The 17,705-nt window shown below is 38.1% G+C and overlaps 1 protein-coding gene across 3 annotated transcripts in view; it reads right to left on the bottom strand.

The window, feature by feature from the left end:
- Positions 1–17,705, bottom strand: part of BGAL17 (beta-galactosidase 17) — an 80,265-nt gene that overhangs the window by 8,098 nt on the left and 54,462 nt on the right. For 2 of the 3 annotated variants that reach the window (XM_088959326.1, XM_088959325.1), the window contains 3 exons: positions 9,666–9,812; positions 8,644–8,694; positions 6,603–6,771 (listed from right to left, as the gene is read on the bottom strand). In XM_088959326.1, coding sequence (XP_088815452.1) covers positions 6,603–6,771; positions 8,644–8,694; positions 9,666–9,812 — 367 coding nt within the window. The remainder of the gene's footprint in view (positions 1–6,602; positions 6,772–8,643; positions 8,695–9,665; positions 9,813–17,705) is intronic. The other variant, XR_016103688.1, reaches the window with a different exon arrangement.

Here is a 17,705-nt window from a genome sequence, read left to right as displayed (position 1 = left end):
GCCAAATCACCCTACATCACAAATCATTGTAGAACATCTTATTCATTGAGTAATAAAAGTAGTAATTCTTTCGATATTGTGCAAACCGATGTTTGGGGCCCATATCACATCACTGCTATGGGGGAATACAGATATTTCTTGTTGTTTGTTGATGACTATACCCGTTTTTCTTGGGTTTACCTTATGCGTTCTCGAGATGAGGTTCCTGCTTTGACCCAGATCTTTCATCAGGTGATTTTAACCCAATTTGCGGTCAAAATCAAAATCTTCAAATCCAATAATGCGAAAGAATACTTTGCCAACCAATTAGCCTCCTATTTGCTTGACCATGGGATTATCCACCAAAATACTTGTCCTCATACACCACAGTAGAATGGGGTTGCTAAGAGGAAGAATAGGCACATATCGGAGGTGGCCAGAAGCATCATGTTTAACTCCAATGTGCCTATTCGTTTCTGGGGAGATGCTATTCTTACAGCAGTGTATCTCATTAACCGATTATGCCAAAGCATAACTTGACTAATAGACTGAGAAACAAAAGACTTCCTATCTTCACTATCTTCCCAATGAGAACTCTCTCCAAGCAGGTACATCCCATTCGTCTCATAGCCAGTCCCAATCACCTTCCTTGTCTCCAAGTCCTGAAAAACACATCGGTCGGGGAAAAAAGTTACTGAACAATTCTGATGTTTTGTAATGCTACTGACTGAAAGCAAGTTAGTATTAAGCTTAGGAACATGCAGAACTGAAGATAAGGAAATGGTATTAGACAACTTGATGTCTCCTTGCCAGAAATGGGAACAAGGGAACCATCAACAATGGACACTTTATCTTTGCTAGAAGATAAGTGATAGGTAGTGAACAGTGATGGCAAGTCAGCCATATGGTCAGATGCACCTAAGTCTATTACCCAACAATGTTCAGTGTTACCTGGAGACTTAAGCATGATAAGCTGAGGCCCAAGTACCTGAATGAGAAAAGGCTGATGTAGGAGGAGTTAATGGTGGTTGAGATGATTGAGCTGAATTCCCAACTTCCTTTTTCAACTGACTCAGGGCAGCCCGGACAGCAGCTAGGGTGTCTAGAGGTGTGCCTTTTGTGTCCGATGAGGATGCACAATTAGTATTAACAGCCATATTAGCATTACCCCTTTTGTTCCTGAGTTTTGCTAGAACTAGATGAGGGTGTAGCTTCCAACATGTGTCTTTAGTATGCTTAGGCTTTTGCAATGTCCACACACTAGACCCTGCTTATTTTCCTTTATATCCCTCTCCGTATCACCCCCAGACTTAGATTTAACTACTGCCAAGGCTGGTGGGAAGGGCTGATGCTACATCATAACCTTTCTCCCAGTCTCTTCACTATGCACTAAGGAGTAGACTTGAGATAAGGTCACACTGTCCCTTGTTAGTAGTTGCCGTCTCACAATATCATAGTCAGGATTCAGACCAACTAGGAATTCAAAAACCCTATTAGTTTCAACTTTCTTTCTATAAGTCTGTGCATCCTTCTGACTTTCCTACTCAGGTGTTTCTAGGTGGTCAATTTCATGCCACAAAGATTTCAATATAGAAAAGTAAACTGAGACTGGTTTCTCTCATTGCTTAAGGTTGTTAACCTCACACTTCAATTCAGAAGCCCTAGCAACATTAAGGGGTTGGGAGTAAGTCTCTTTCATGACATCCAAGATTTTCTTGGATGTTTTTGCCCACAAATTGTTCCGACTGATATGTGGTTGCATAGAATTGCACAGCCATGTCATAACCAAATAGTTCTCCTGAACCCATTTGGTATAAGTTTGGTCCTCCTTAGTTGGTTCTTTCACATCTCCCAACAAGTAGTTGAGTTTTCCTCTACCCCCAATGGCCATCATGGCCGATTGAGTCCATTCTAAGTAGTTTGATCCACCAAACTTCACAATTGTAATCTAAAAGGCATTCTCAGACATGTTACCAGAATTGCTAGTCCCAAAAACACCTTCCCCCTGATTCTTGAACTCCATTCTTGGTCAAGAATTAATAAAAAAAGAACTTTTTAAACTACTGTAATAGAAAAATAGCACCCAAACAACTAATAACAGCCATCATAGGTCTTCCAAAGAACAAAGAAAACAGAATTATGTATGAAACCAGTTCAAAATCTGATTTTATGAAAGAAAATCTCTGGCCGCCACCTTCTGTCTGATGCAAAACCCTAATCTTGAGGATCCGAAGCCTTTTCTGATTCTTCCTAACTACTGGAACTCTCCCAGCCTTCTACAATCATCTTAGTAGCAGCCACACACTACCAGTAACCTCCAAGAATCAACCGATCTTCCTTCTTTGTTGAAAAACTTCTAAACCTAGGAGATTCTCATGTAGTCAATCTAATTAGACTAACATAAGAGCTCCTAGGTCAGCTTTGGTACCAAGTAGTCGATCAAGACTACAATCAGTCTTGAATTCAAAAGAAAAAGAATGAAGAAATTTCAGAAGAGAAGAAGAGAAGAGAATAAGCACACGAAGAGATTTTGGAAAAGAGAGAGAGGGTTGGTCTTGACATCAGCCAACCCACTCTTAATATTTATATATGTTGACTAATTGTAAAAGGGCTGAATTGCCCTTATTGATTACATGGAAAATAAACTAATAATAAAGCTGAAATAACTACCAGCTAACACTGACATAACTAACAGAAATATGCTGCCATACGAACACAATGGGGACCACATCAGTTTTCTCTACAAAGTTTATATCAAAACAGCTATTAGAACTTTTCTACTTGGTATTAGAGACAGTTTAAAGAATTCTTGAGCTGCTCCATCATGCAGCCCTAGATCGGCCGACTACATGGTGAGGTGAAGGGCTGATCGAAGACCTCGGATAAGCCCAGTTTTTGGATCTTTTGGTGGAATTGCAATCCCTTGTAGCTGGTCTAGGGTTTTACACCAGAATCAGGAAGAACTAGAGAAAGAGGAGAGAGTCCTGTTTTAGGACACTTCAATTTTGACCTAGGAAGTGGTGCCCTTTTTTTCTAGGGTTCTTTGAAGTTTTCTATAGGGGGTGGTTCAAGTCCCACCTTTTTTGGAGGCCTCTGGAGGGAGCGGCAGCCTCTTCTCTCTCTTCTCCTGCTCCCACAAAAAAAGGAATCTTTGGAGGAATGAGCTTCTTGGGTACTAGAAGGGTGTTTGAGGTGTCTGAAGGAGATGGGACAAGGGGAGGTGGTGCTGGAGACCTCTTTGGGGCAAGGACCATCACTACATTTAAGTTAGAGTGGTCACAACCTACAAAGATGGCCATTAGTGCTCGTGGGAAATTGGGGTATGCCACCGGTGAGGAAAAGAAACCCGAAACTAACTACTCCCGATGGGTACAAGAGAACTATATGGTAATGGCTTGGCTATGCAATTCCATGTTGCCCCATATAAACAAAAATTTTTTATAGGCTAACATAGCTAAGGAGATTTGGGATGGAGTTGTAGAAACCTATTCACAGAATGAGAATGTTTCTAGAGCCTACCAATTGAGAAACCAGGTAACTGCTACCAGACAGGGAGATAAATCTGTTGCTATTTATTTTTCAGCCCTTGAAACCTTATGGTAGGAGATAAATCATTTGGAGACTGTGGTTTGGGAAAGTAGCAAGGATGCAACAACTTATTAGAAACTGGTAGAGAAGAATAGGGTTTTTGAGTTTCTAGCTGGACTTAACCCCGAGTTTCTAGCAAGAATGCAGCAACTTGAGGGGGAGTGTTGAGTTATTGGGCCAACTTCATTTATTTTTTATTTACATAACTTAGTTAGGAAGTTATTGGGCCTTAGGCCCATTAGTTTATGTTAAGTTAAATGTGTTCTTTAGCTTCTTACAAGTAGCCGAGTTACTAAGGGCATACTTGTACTTGTACACTCTTTTTTATGAGTATATAAATTAAAAGGAAAGGGGTGGCCATAACTGATTCTTTTGGCTTCCTCTCATTCTCTTCTATTTCTTCTTCTTTTCTTTTCTAGTAGAAACTTTTCTCTTTTTCTTCTTCTTTCTTTTCATAAAGTTTATATCAAAACAGCTATCAGAACTTTTCTACTCTAATCTCTTGTTCTTTTGTTTCTTGTATTTGGAAATACATCTGCTCTCTTTGGTTGCAAGTTGACACCCTCATAGGATGTAGTAAGTCTTTTCAACTCCAATTTCCTGAGGCAACGAAAAAAAGGGGAAAATGTCTATGGAAGGCAGTAAGAGCGGATGTGGTGTGGACCATTTGGGAGGAAAGAAATCAAAGAATCCTCAATGAAAAAAGAAAATCAAAGTAGGAAGCTATGAAAGTCAGATCTGCACATTGGGTTAAAACCAAGGTTCAAAATATCGATACAGTCCAATACACTGACTGGGGCATATTGGACTGTATCAAAGCTCAGTTTTAATTTTTGTTTTTTAGTTTTTTTCTTTGAAATTAGTTCAGTGTGGTTGGTGTAAGGCCTGTCTACCTCCTGAAATACGTGGGACCCCGAAACACCATGTATAGGGGCATATCGGAGGGCCCCTAATATATGATACATATTGGCCAATACGCCCCTATATGTTGCAAAATTTAAATCCTTGTTTAAAACTTTGGAACTCTTCAGGAATGTCTCTATAAATGACATTCTAAGGAAATGGACTGAAGTGATACAAACTGATGTACATAAGTATGAGAATGGATTGGAAACCACCTGCACCAAATAAACTAAAACTGAACTTTGATGGTAGTTCTTTTGGTAACCCGGAAAGAGCAGGTATAGGGGGAGTCTTTAGAGATCATCAAGGAACAGTTGTGGCACTTTTCTCAGATCTGGTATAAGGGGAGTGTTTACAGATCTGGAGATTGAAGGAGATTCACTCCTGGTCATATCTTGGGAAAAGTAAATCAGTCCAATGCCTTGGAAGCTCAGATTTGTCTTCAGAGAAATAGACCAACTTGTAAGGAGGTTTAATCCTAGGTTTGGTTGGGCAAAGAGGGAAGCAAATGGACTTGCGGATGTCCTAGCCAAACAAGGAGCAGACAGACCTACTTTATTCTGGGCAAGGTTCAAAGTATCGATACGATACGAGTTTCGATCGTATCGTATCGGTACTTAGAAACGGCTGATACATACTTTTTTTTTAGTTTTTTTTTTCAAAGTTTAGTTTTTTGGGAAGCTTATAAGATATTTTTTATTATTAAAAAAAATTGGGAGTCCGAAACACCTGGAAACAGGCATTTCGGACCATATCTTTTTCAAAAGATACGATACCTCGTATCGGGCGTATCGTATCAATACTTTGAACGACAATTCTGGGCTAGACTGTAGTCTGGTGTAATCTGGGTCACTACATTGCTGTAACTTCAAAACTGGTGTACTCTCATTAGTTATTAATGATTTAATAAAAGTTTATTTTCTGATCAATAAAAAAAACTTACAGTAAAGGAACAGGTGATCTACCATCTTCTTAGATTCAAGGAAGAGGATACAGGCCTGAGGAAAAATCAATTTAGAGCCAAACTATTTTCTTCAAAGAATGTACTGGTATTCAATTTTCTGAGAGCTATCTCAACACAAACCATTAATCTTCAAAAGGGAAGGAGATTTCTGCACATACATGCTGAGAAGATAGAACATTAAAGGGATTATCAAAATCAGAAAAAAAAGGAATTTGAAGAGGCTAGGGAGAAGAGACTGTTAGAATCATGACACCAAACCTCCCAAGTCAAAACTAACAAAAGAGATAATACCCACCCACCCCCCCAAAAAAAATAAAACAAGAAAGAAAGAATGGCCTCATACTTTTATCATTTGTAAGATCCCAAAGAAATCCAAATCAGATAAGACCATCCCTGCCTGGCCTATTAAGGAAATTAATTGTCAAACCTCTGAACATAAAAATGGAGTAGATTATAGGAAATCTGTATCACAGGGTGGTATCCTCCACCATAGATCCTCCCAAAATCTAACCCTACCTCCAACCACCAGATAAGACCCAATACAATGGAGAAAAGTAGGTTTCATAAAGCTGATGGCATTCTATGAGCAGTGTCTTATCCATTGAGATCCATAAAAGATTAGTAATGGTAGACTTTATGAATGCCAATCTGCTACCATTCTCAAGTAAGTCCCTAGTGAAAGACCTAGGTACTCCAAGGGTCATTGAATTTCACAGACCAACGATGTTGGCAATTACTTCTAATCCCCTCCAAATATGAAGATCTACCATACAATGCATGATGATATCTTTAGGGTTACAACTTACAAAACCTCACTAAAGATGGTATCATTCTATCCACCATAAAATCTCTAATGAGGCCCAACTTGAACAGACTTGACTGGAAGTCTACCAAAAGATGTCACTGATAACTGTAATAAGGAATGATGAGAGCCTTGCCTAAGGCGTCTTCTATAGGGAAAGAAATCAACAGATGACTGATTAATCAAAATGAATAAATAGAAGATGGAACACAACAATCATATCCATTTTCTCCATTGCCAATTGAACATACTTGAAAGGAAAGATGCCCCAAATGTAATGTAATCAAGCTACCTTGTTGTAGATGTTGTTTGGTTCATATATTTACCTTCTAAATTGACATATATTTTAAGGAAAAGAGTGCATACTAGTTTGATCTTTTACATTCATGTGGACAGATGCCTTGGCAATCCTAGAATCTCCAACTTGCATAATTGGATTTACTTCTAGAATCTTATTCAGGTTATCAAAAGGAAGTGGAAACATTTTCCATCCATGGAGAACATTGCCATCTAGATAAACAGCAGATAAAATTCCCTGTAAAAGAAAACCAAATGGAACTGAGATGAAAGCTTGAAGCAGTAACCAAGTATATGTCATAATGTTAGTTAGGATATCTACAATTATATAAAATCATTATTCTAATAATTTTTATTAGAAATCCCATGTCTCAGCATCTAGGCTGGAGATGCATCAAACTGCACATCAAGGTGTCTAGCTCCCCTCCCTCCCCCCCCCCCCCCACTGGCTGCTCATTTGTGGTCAGAAACTCTGGAGTCTTGGTGCTTCATAGAAGGGATAACCCTTTTTTCTTTTCCCCTTCTCCTTAAATTTATTTTTTTTTTATGGATCAAAAAGAAAAAACTACAGCCTGAAAGTAATTATGGACTTGCACTCCATATTAGCATTAAGATAGATAGTTATGTTCCTATACTCTAGATGCCCTTGTCTAGAGCAGAACTAAACAACATTCTTTCCTCAAAGAATTTGAACAGTGGCAAAGGAGATGGTGAGCCCAATCTTTGTAAAATGCACACTCAGCTTATGTATGCATGGTCTAACATATAAACATGGTTCTTCAGGACATGTCAAGTTACTTAATGTAACTTATTTCATCAATGGTGAGATGTTTCAAAGGAAACAGAAAAACTGGTATCTATCCACTCATGTGTGCATGCACGTTTGTGCAGGTTGGACACCCCCTCCCAATGTTTTGGAGCTTCTTTCTTCTCAGCCATTCCCCATTAATACACACATGCATGCACAAAAAAAAGAAGGGAAAAAAAGTAAAAGCTATATTTCATTATTTCTGGGGTGAAAGAAGTATGGGAAGTTGGGAATATTTGAAAACAAAGAAAATGCAGTCACATACATTACTCACTAGGTGATGGCTGGCGATTAATTCAAAGAGGTATCTGCAAATGATATTGTTAAGGGGATGGAAGATTGTAGGCAGTCGTTCTCTAAGAAGACAACAAACCTATGCCAATATCAAGGCCACCTAACCAAGGTAGGCTCAAATTAAGCTTTGATGGTTTCTATTTCGACAACCCTAGAAAATCAAGTATAAGAGTAGTTGGAGATAAGAGAAGGAACAGTACCCTAAGCTTTTTCTGACCATCTGGTTTTGGGAATTAACTCAAAGCTGAACTGCTAGAAGCTCTACAAGGGTTAAAGCTTGCCTTCATCTGGATAGACAGATCTGAAAGTTGAGGGGGACTGTCAAGATATCACTAACTGGCTAAAATCAGGGATGGAGGTGCCTTGAAATATGAGATCCTTGACTAGAGAAGCTGTTGGACAGAGCTAGAACACTGGTAACAGACCAAAATTCCTCGTTCAGATGGATTCACAGAGAAGCAACAGCTTCACTTAATCTCTTGCAAGGTTGGGAGTCTAAAAGGTTTAGTGTGGGGTGAAGCAGGGCTAGGTGCTAATTTATAAAGGGATGAAAGTAAAAGAGAAGATTTGACAGCAGCAGGCTGTATTTCATTTCTTTAATTACTATTGTAAAGTTTTTGTTGATATTAATAAAATTTGATAATGCTGTTTCTTATCAAAAAAATGTAACTTATTATCCTTAAAGAATACTATACAATCACGGAATGACAAAAATAAAAATCAACCTTTATTTGGTTCTCAAATGAAATACCATAATCCTAAAGCTGTTAGTCAATATCATTCTTTGAACTCACTATAGTAGAGGTTGGACTTTTTTTTATGGATGAGAGGTTGGAACTTTTCTTTATGGTAAATTCATTTGAAATGCTAAAAGCATTATTGCTCACAAAATTATTGCATTGTACTGTTTTAAGTAAACTCGACTCAATTCATTTCATGTTAAAGAGCATTAAAAAAATTAAATTGTCTATATGAACATTCATAAAGCATTGTTAAGGGAGGTATTACCTTCCTATCATACATGTATGGCCCATAATTCACACGACCCATGTTTTCAACCTACAATTAGGAGATTGAATACATTAATACCTGCTGATACATTTTAAGCTAAAAGTCCCAATTGTTCATTCTTTCTTTCCCTTGAAACAATTTTGCAGAATATGTCTTCCAATCTTCCAAACTAAATAAATAATACCTGAAATATTATAGTTATTGGCTCACATCAGCATCAGTTAACAAGAATTTTTTTAGTTTGTGGCTTTCTTCTTGATGGTAAAAATGCCAAGATCTTCAAATCCAGACAGATGCAATATAACCTAAAATATTTTGAGAGTATTTCAAAGCCAAATGTTTATCCAATCGGTTAGTAATTTAAAAGAAAAAAAAATAAGAAAATAAGAAACTAAAGCTGAACAAACGTTTTCTAAATTTTTCTCCAGTCAACAAAAAATTAGGGAAAGAAAATAGCATGGCCTCCAAGACATGGGGATAAACGCCAGGAGACAAAAAACCAAAAAGATAAGAAAGAGAAAATATAAGGATTATACAGTAAAATATTATCTTGATCAAACAAAATAATTGAAATACATATTACATAAAGTGCAGCAACTTTTTTCCTCAACAAATTCATCAGGTATTTATAGAAGGTAGAAGGTAAATAAATCAGTTTTGTGCAAGTCACCATAAGATGAACCGTTAAACCCTACACTTTAACTACTTAATGTCTGCATAAAATGTCTCTCCATAGTCACAGAATCAAGAAACACCGTTAGAAAACCTATTCAATGATAAGTTCTTTAAAAACGAACTAAAGACCATGTGCACATAGTATTCAAATGAATAGAGCAAACAATTATGTTATGGCCGACTCTAAATTGGTTGATCATGCAAAATTTTCGAGTTCTTTTCTGATCCTCACTGTCCTTTTTGGGCATATATCCTTGCATACTTTATAGAGTATTCATTCTGATAAGGAATGGAACAAAACCCTATGCCAAGTTAGATAAATGGGAAAGCAGAAAGCACTTTACCAATATGAATAAGCTGATATTAGAGACACATTCAACATAAGGAATATCAAGTGCCCTATTTGACCATCTTTCAATTGTACCGACATATGTTGGAATCCCATCGTCTGTAGATTGACATGAAACGAACACTTGTGCTCTGTCATGTACCTGCAGGTAGTAATTTCTAAGAAGTTATACAAAGATACATTCAAGTTAATACGTTGTGCTTTTAATTGAACAAGCCGTGGAGTCATGAAAAAAAACACGTAGATTGATGAAATCACCTAGACAGTAAATGGATGAAGAGGAAGGAAGAAAAATGATGGCAACAGGGAAATGGAGGCTGTTTATTGAGGGTTTCAAATGGCTATAATAATACAATTGAAAAACATTCTCTCACTTGTGTAGACTATAAAGTATATGTATGTCTTACAAGCTCTGACAAAGATTTAAGGTATCAGACACAGTGCACTGAAAGCCCACCACAACTACATGCCACTGTATTGAATTAACTTGAATCAAGAAAAACGTATTACAACTTGCTGAATATGGGGACTTTCAGCCAAAATATAATTCTTGGTTTTCCATCCACAACGGTTTAGGGATGTACCACCAATCATGTTTCATCATGTACTTTATTCACACAAGATAGTTTCTGATCTATTCTATTTTTTATCGGCTTAAACCTTGCATAAATCCTTATATACTTTCTATATATCTGTATATACTGATTTTGCAAAGATAAATCAAATCTTACCTTACTATTTCAAAATAAAAAATAATGAAAAACATTGTCTGAGAAAAAAAAGTAAAGGAAAATGTGATTGCTTGTTGCAATCAATTGAATGAGGCTGATCATGATGATGGTAAGGTATAAACATATTAAAACATATAAACATATGATAATAATTTCGAAGTTCACATTCTCAGCCTATCACTAAAATATTAATTCATAAAAACTAGCATAGGCTTTTAAGATTAGAGAATGAATAATCTTGTTGGTAAAAAATAGCATTTTCCTTACTGCAAGTTTGCAATATCAGATTTTTTTTTCTTAATCCATGAAATTAGAAAATAAAAAATGTTCCTTTTGTGTGAGCCTGGTAGGGTCATTACCTAATTTTGGCTCTGGCATTTCCTCAGCTACATGTTCTCATAAAACTTTCTTTTAACAAAAAATCTGCTCATTTCATCTTGAGTTACGCCAAGGCTGAAATAAGGACCATTATTTATGGCTGATCCATAGCATGTTTTCCCAAGCCATAAAATACAGGTTCTTAGGCACATATAAATGGCTAAAATGGTATTGATTAGTCAAGGATGATGGTCCTCAGGCATTACTCTTCCATTTTCCTTCTCTTTTTTTATCTGTTATCTATGAAAGTTGTGCAAGTCTTCCTCATATGAATGCAAGGAATGGTAGTACTATGTTTTTTATCCCAACAGATATAACACCTGCATCAAGCACCATAATTGAGGAACATTGTACCATTAAAATAAAATTAACAACAACCTGGACCAGACCAGTGATTTAAAAGGTCAGCCTGAGGTGCATAGGTGAGGTACATTTTAGTGTATGCGCCTCGCCTAGGTCCCAGGCACAACACTTTCAAAAGGCATGTGCCTAGTGCACCTAAGCATGCGCCTGGTGAGCCTTGTGCTTCAGCCCAGGCGTCTGCCTTTTGAAAATCTGTGCACTTTTTTCTGTTTTTTCATGCTTAGCAGTTGGGCCAGGGCTTTTCCCCCGGCCCACCGATCAAGCCCCTCAAGACAACCATATTTGCTAATGTTGCTCATTCATTGATCCTAATAAAAGATATTTGTAAAAGACACTTAAAGTTATAAAACCTCTTTTTATAGGGACTAAGAATTTAAGACCCTGATATGGACTAGTTCCGGCTTGCCTCTAGGGGCTTCGTGCAAAGGCGGCTCATAGAATTAGGAGCATAAAGTTTAACATCACATTAGCTACTTGAAGCAATGAAATTGGGAAAAAAAGTAAAGAGATTAAGTATTTACATGCTTCAGTATGCTTTATATGTTATGCTTGATTTGATTTTTAAATTTTCATTTTAAATATTTTTACATGTTACATTTATGTATTTTAAATTAAGATAATAGGCTTTTTAAAACATTTATTTTAAAATTTAAGTTTATGTTTGTAATTAATAATGTTTTTTAAATTTATAATATTTTACATTTTTTTACTTTTTGGCATTTTTTAGCATTTTTGCATTTTCTATTCCTTGCTTCAAAAAGGCGCACACCTCGCCATATGCCTTATGCCTTAGGCTTAGGCGCAAAATGGTCCTTGCGCTTTTAAAACACTAGACTAGACACAATATTCATCATGCATGGTTCTCCATGCATTTGAAGTAACTAAAGGAACGAAAAAGTAATTTAGCATTCATATGCATGTAAGCATGGGTTATACAAAGGACACTTGCAAAGATAACCAGAGAAGTTCAACACAAAAATTAAGGGGGGAGGGGGAGAATTGACTACTCAAAAACAATTTTGAATTTCTTTGAACTTTCATATCTCTGGCATAAAATGATATATATTTTTAATTTGAATATATTTAAAACCAAAATTAACATATTTAAAAGGTTTGATCAATTTAAGAACAAAAAATAAGTAAAGAAGTCAGGCCATTATAGATGTGTGCAACTTAGCTTAAAACTCAACTTAGCTTTGAAGCCAACTATTTGGGGTCAACTAGATGGGATATATTACTGAAAATATATAATTTATAAAACTACAAAAAACTATAAGTTAGCTAAGAAAGTTACATCCACATTGACAACCATAGGTCATGTTTCAAATGGTAAGGTTCCTGCCTATCATCCACTGATAGGAAATTAGGAATTCAGCTCAACATTAAAGAGGATGAGTATCAAATCTAATTGATGATTGTATGCCCTAATCTCATAGCATCGTAATCATACTAAAGTTTTATTCTTTTATTAAGAAATTGTAACCGGGTATATTTATGTTAATGTATCAAAAGAGGAGTCCAGCAAGATGATGTACATAGCATACAAATGCAAAGGCAGCCCCCTCCAAAACAGAAGGGCAAAAAAAAAAGTTGGCTAACTAGTTGCTACTATACAGAAAAACCCTATTGACTCCAGCTCTAGCTAATATACCTACTATGTGGAGCAAAACTATGAAAACCTACACAGGATAGAGATGGCAGATATGGAAAGATCGGCAAATGGGTTGACAGATTTTCTAGCCAAACAAGTGGTGAATAGGAGCTTTTTTGGGCTCATTTGTAAGTGTTTGTGCGGTTCAGCCAAACTGAGAAAAGAGGAAGAAAGAAGAGAAGAAGAAGAGAAGAGGGAGAAGAAGGTGAACAGTGTCAAACTGAGAAGACAAATCGTCTAACCCAGTCGACCAAGCTTAAACATTACAAAAAATAAAATTACAAGGACTGAAATGCCCCTACATATGAGGAGACATACAGCTAACACTTTACTTGGGGGAAAGATCAAAATACCCCTCTTTAGTCGACTCTTAACACTCCCCCTCAAGCTGGAAGGTATATATCATATAATCCCATCTTGTTACATATATAGCTCACTCTTCCCGAACTCAACCCTTTTGTGAACAGATCTACCAATTGGTCACCTGTTCTCACATGCTTAGTACTTATCTCACCATTGATGACCTTTTCCCTTACAAAGTGGCAATCTACCTCTATGTGTTTAGTTCTCTCATGAAAAACTGGGTTGGATGAGATGTGAATTGCAGCCTGGTTATCACAGTATAGCTTCATGGGTTTGCATATTGAAAACCCGATTTCCTGCAATAGATTCTTCAACCATACTAACTCACATGTAGTATGTGCCATGGCCCTGTATTCTGCTTCTGCACTGCTCCTTGCTACAACAACATGCTTCTTGCTCTTCCAAGTCACTAGATTTCCTCCCAAAAAGGTGCAATAACCTGTAGTGGATCTCCTGCCTGATACAGAGCCAGCCCAGTCTGTGTCGGTGTATCCAACTACTTCAAGGTCACCTCCTAGCTTGTATAGTAACCCATGACCTGCCCCCCCCCCCTTCAAATACCGCACAATTCTAAGAACTGCATCCCAGTAAGGCACCCAAGGATTCTGCATGAACTGGATTACCACACTGACGGCAAAAGAGATGTCAGGCCTAGTGATAGTTAGATAGTTCAGTTTTCCCACTAGCCTTCTATACCTTCCATGATTATCAAACAATTCACCTGTGTCACTCCCCAACTTCACATTCAGTTCCATGACGGTTTCAGCTAGTTTAGCACCTAGCAACCTTGTATCTTCCAACAGGTCAGGAATATATTTCCGCTGACAGAGGTTGATGCCTTCCTTTGATCTAGCAACTTCTATACCTAGAAAATACTTCAACTTCCCAACATCTTTTGTCTGAAAGTGATTTTGTAGGAATGTCTTCAATCTATCAATCTCAACTCTATCACTGCCAATTATGACTATGTCATCCACATATACTACCAACAAGATCTTCCCGGCCACAGAGTCATAGCTAAATACTAAATGGTCAACTTGACATTGTCTCATTCCAAACTCCTTCACCACTTCACTGAATTTGCCAAACCAAGCACGGGGAGACTGTTTGAGCTCATAGATCGCCTTCTTGAACTTACACACCTTACCATCCTCCCCTTGAGCAACAAACCCTGGTGGTTGCTCCATGTACACTTCCTCTAGAAGATCACCATGGAGAAAAGCATTTTTAATATCAAGCTGAAAGAGAGGCCAATCATGTAGTGCAGCTAAGGAAATCAACATGCGTACTGAGCCAATCTTTGCAACTGGAGAAAAGGTTTCGACATAGTCTACACCATAAAGTTGAGAGTAACTTTTTGCAACTAAACGGGCTTTCAGCCGTTCCACTCTCCCATCTGGTAAATACTTAACAGTATACACCCACTTACAACCAACAACATGTTTACCTGGAGGAAGATTGGTGAGTTCCCATGTATGATTGTGATAAAGAGCAGAAAGTTCTTCTTCCATAGCATTTCGCTAGCCTGGTGAGGTAAGGGCCTCCTTAACATCCTTAGGTATGGATACAGAGGATAACAAGGTAATAAACTCACAATGGGAAGTAGAAATGTGAGATACAGAAACATAATTGGATATAGGATGTAGTGTGCAACTACGTTTACCTTTCCACACAGCAATAGGAAAGTCAAGGTCGGAAGGCAACTCAGTTGTGGAAAGAGCTGGATCAGCCGTTGGAGTAGAAGGTGGTGGAGGTGCTGGCCTCTGCCGATGAATATACACTTGACGAATTGGTGGTCTTTCAGTACGCTCCCGCATTGGGGAAGGTGTAGACTCAGGCATAATGGGAACCACCGGGATGGAATTATCAACTGGAAGAGGAAGAGGAACCTCTATGAGGAGAAGGGATATCAGAAGGAGAGAAGTAGTAACAAGGTTGTAGCATTTATACCCTTTTTGGGTCCTAGAGTAGCCAAGGAAGATACATTTAATGGAACAAACATCCAACTTGTCTAGTCCAGGACCAAGATTCTGAACAAAGTACACACACCTGAAGATCCTGGGAGTCAGAGGATATTGACACAGAGTGGGAAATAAGATAGAGAACAGAGAACGGCCATTCAGAATAAATGAGAGCATGCGATTAATGGGAAAACAAACAGTCATGACTGCATAACTCTAGAAACGATTAGGAGCATTCATATGATGGAGAGACCGAGCTGTTTCAAGTAGATGCCGATTCTTCCTCTCAGCCACCCCATTTTGTTGAGGGGTGTGAGCACAAGATGTCTGATGAATAATACCATGTTGTTCCAAGTATTACTAGAATGAAGAAAGAAAATACTCTCTGCCAATGTCAGAACGAAGAATTTTAAGTGAAACACCAAATTATGTATGCACTTCAGCGTGAAACTTTTAGGAAATGGAAAATAATTCACTTCTTTCTTTCATTAAATAAAGCCATGTCATTCTTGAACAGTCATCAACAAAGATATCAAAATATTTGTAACCATTATAAGACTCAATTCTAATTGGACCCCACACATCTAAATGAACTAAATCAAAAGGACTCAACATATGACTATCAACTCTAGGACCAAAGGAAACCCGATGGTGTTTCCCATACTAACATGACTCACACTGTAAAGACAACAGACGACTCAATGATGGAACAAGAAGCTTGAGAGCTTTAAGAGATGGCCGAGTCTATAATGCCACTGAAAAGGAGTCAAAGAGGTTTGAAGTGCAACCATAGATCCACCACTGTCAAGATATCCTCCAACTTCATGCCCTCCACCAATCTTCTTCCCCATCGTTAGATCTTGAAAAACACAAGAGGAAGGGTAAAATGTGATAGAACAATTAAGGGATTTGGTTAGTTTACTAACAGACATAAGATTGAAAGGAAACTTGGGAACGTATAAAACAAAAGTCAAAGAAAGAGATCCATTGGCAAGGATCACATTATTCGATGTAGAAGTTGGAGAAAGGGAGGAAAACACACCTGGAGTCCCGGTCATGTGATCAGAGGCTCTAGAGTCAATTATCTAGGGTGAAGGTTTGGATGCTAGGCAAGCTATACCTGAATGAGCAAGAATGTCAGTATTCTGATGTGAGGTGGCCTAAAGAAATCTCTCATACTCCTCTCTTGCAAATTGTTGAGCAGGAGAAGAAGGAAAGAAGAAAGAAGAAGAAGAAGAAAGAAGAGGCTACCAAGTTAAGGCCTCAAAAGAACTACTTCAATCGAGTGAAGCATTTGTATTTATACTATACTGGCCATACAACACAAGAGGTCTACAAAATTACAAAAATACCCCTATGGGCACTAAACCTGCGTACAGTACATATAATATACCTGTCAACACTCCCCCTCAAGTCGGGGCATAGATATCAATCATGCCCAACTTGTCACAGAGACCTTGGTGTCTGGAATGGTTTAGCCCTTTTGTAAAGATGTCTGCTAGTTGGTCTTCAGAGCTGATGTATGGAGTGCATACTTTGCCTGTGATGATTTTCTCTCTGATAAAGTGCTTGTCAACTTCAATGTGCTTTGTTCTATCATGTAGTACCGGGTTGGCAGCGATACTTATAGCTGCCTTGTTGTCACAGAGCAGAATCATGGGTTTATCAACTGGAAAACCCAACTCTCCCAATAGATTCTTTATCCACATACCTTCGGCAACTCCGTGTGCCATTGCACGGTACTCAGCTTCAGCACTGGATCTAGCTACCGCAGTTTGCTTCTTACTCCTCCAAGTAACAAGGTTCCCTCCTACAAAGGTGCAGTAGCCACTAGTAGACCTATCACTTTGAGATCCAGCCCAATCCGCATCTGTGTAAATTTCAACTCTCAAATGTCCATGTTTTTGGAATAATAAGCCAGCACCCGGGAACTTCTTAAGATACCGCAGTATTCTCTCTGCTACTTCAAGATGAGTGGACCTAGGTGCATGCATGAACTGGCTGAGGACACCAACAACATATGCTATGAATGGACGAGTCATAGAGAGGTACAACAATCTCCCTACAAGCCTCTAAAATTGCTTCACATCCTTAAGAGGTTCACCTTGGCTGTCACTTAACTTATGGTTGGGGTCAATGGGAGAGTTAGCTGGTTTAACCCCAATCTTTCCAGTGTCATTGAGCAAATCTAGGACATATTTCCTTTGAGAGATGAAGATACCCTTTTTTGATCAGGCAACCTCAATTCCAAGGAAGTATTTGGCGGGTCCTAGATCTTTCACTTCGAACTGAGTGGCAAGGAAGCCCTTCAAACTTTGAATTTCATCCTTCCAGTCACTAGTAACAATTATGTCATCTACATATACTATTAGGGCAGCCATTTTACCTTATACTCTTTTTACAAACAGTGTGTGATCTGACTAGCATTGCTTGTATCCCCTCTACTGAACTGCAGTATGAAATCTACTGAACCAAGCTCTTGGTGATTGCTTCATCCCGTATAAAGACTTCTTTAACTTGCACACTTTTTGTTCACTTCCTTGAGCCAAAAAACCGAGGGGTTGAACCATATAAACTTCCTCTTCAAG

The sequence above is a fragment of the Nelumbo lutea genome, chromosome 8, assembly GCF_056320005.1.
Source record: "Nelumbo lutea isolate HS-2025 chromosome 8, American lotus-T2T, whole genome shotgun sequence".
Taxonomy (NCBI): Eukaryota; Viridiplantae; Streptophyta; class Magnoliopsida; order Proteales; family Nelumbonaceae; genus Nelumbo; species Nelumbo lutea.
This window is presented reverse-complemented; position numbering and strand designations above follow the sequence as displayed.